This window comes from Dictyostelium discoideum (genome assembly GCF_000004695.1).
Source record: "Dictyostelium discoideum AX4 chromosome 5 chromosome, whole genome shotgun sequence".
NCBI classification, from domain to species: Eukaryota; Evosea; class Eumycetozoa; order Dictyosteliales; family Dictyosteliaceae; genus Dictyostelium; species Dictyostelium discoideum.
Genome location: NC_007091.3, coordinates 2,578,378 through 2,579,446, shown reverse-complemented (window position 1 = coordinate 2,579,446; position 1,069 = coordinate 2,578,378). Strand labels below are relative to the sequence as shown.

The 1,069-nt window shown below is 32.9% G+C and overlaps 1 protein-coding gene across 1 annotated transcript; it reads right to left on the bottom strand.

The window, feature by feature from the left end:
* On the bottom strand, positions 1–934 carry DDB_G0289279 (hypothetical protein; the record flags this gene model as incomplete). The annotated part of the gene is made up of 1 exon (XM_631223.1): positions 1–934. A coding segment is annotated over one exon (934 nt), but the record flags the coding sequence as incomplete, so codon positions are not given.
* Positions 935–1,069: the final 135 nt, after the last annotated feature.

Genomic DNA, 1,069 nt, shown 5'->3' with positions numbered 1-1,069 from the left:
TTGAACCACTATTTTGAAGTGAGTTATTATTGCGATTGGAATTTGCAATTTCGTTGATTGGTGGGGTGTTAATGTTGTTTTTTGGTGGTTGATTGTTTTTGTTCATGTTTGGGTTCGTGATGGCATTTTTTATAGTTGTTGCCATATCTGCATTTTTTGCATGTTGAATTTTGTGTTTAGTGACACTACGTGTTGCAGCTTTGATATATCTTGTGATACCAGATGGTTGTTCGATCTTTTGATCAACAATGTTGTGTGTGTGATCAATTAGATGATATGTTATAATGTAGCTTTTAAACGCAACAGCATATGAGTATGTGACAGTAAATGATTCAATTGATGTACAACTGGTGAATTTAGTGAGGTTGTTTGTAATTGCATCGTTTGCATGTTTGGGTGAGTACGTTTTAATGAATGTTTTAATGATTGCATAATCATTTGATGATATATCGAATCTATAGTTGAGTTTGTCGATATTTAGTGCAAGTTGGTTTTGAAGGTTGATTATTGAAGTTAATTTATCGACGTTGCAATTTACGAAGGCAGTTGCACCAATTATTTTGAATGCTGATTGCGACAGTATATCTTCGAAGAGTTTGTGAATGTTTTTGTGAATTTGTTGAATTCTTGTGTCATCTTTTGAGGTTAATTCTTCACGGATGTGTGGTTGGTTAAAGTAACACTTAATGTTGATGGTGTTATTGTTTTTTTCTAAGAAAGAGAGTGGTCTTGTGATTGATGGAGGTGCAATGATATCTAATTGATTATCAAGTCCTTTGTTTAGTGAGAGTTGGTTTGTTGGGGTTTGTTTTTTAGGTGTGTCGATTTTTGCACTTTTGTTTTTTGTTGTTGAGGTTGTGGAGGTATTATTTGTATTGGTTGTGTTGTTATCTGTATGATTTAACTGTAATTCAGTTGAGTGATCATCAGCCATTGTTGAAAAGTATATAGGACGATAGCCCTTGCTTTATTGAGCAAAAAAAGGGTAAAATTAAGAGGAATGAATGTGGCGGTGAAGATATAACAGTGATTTATTTATTATATGTATAAATTCTCGTTTATTTCTTTG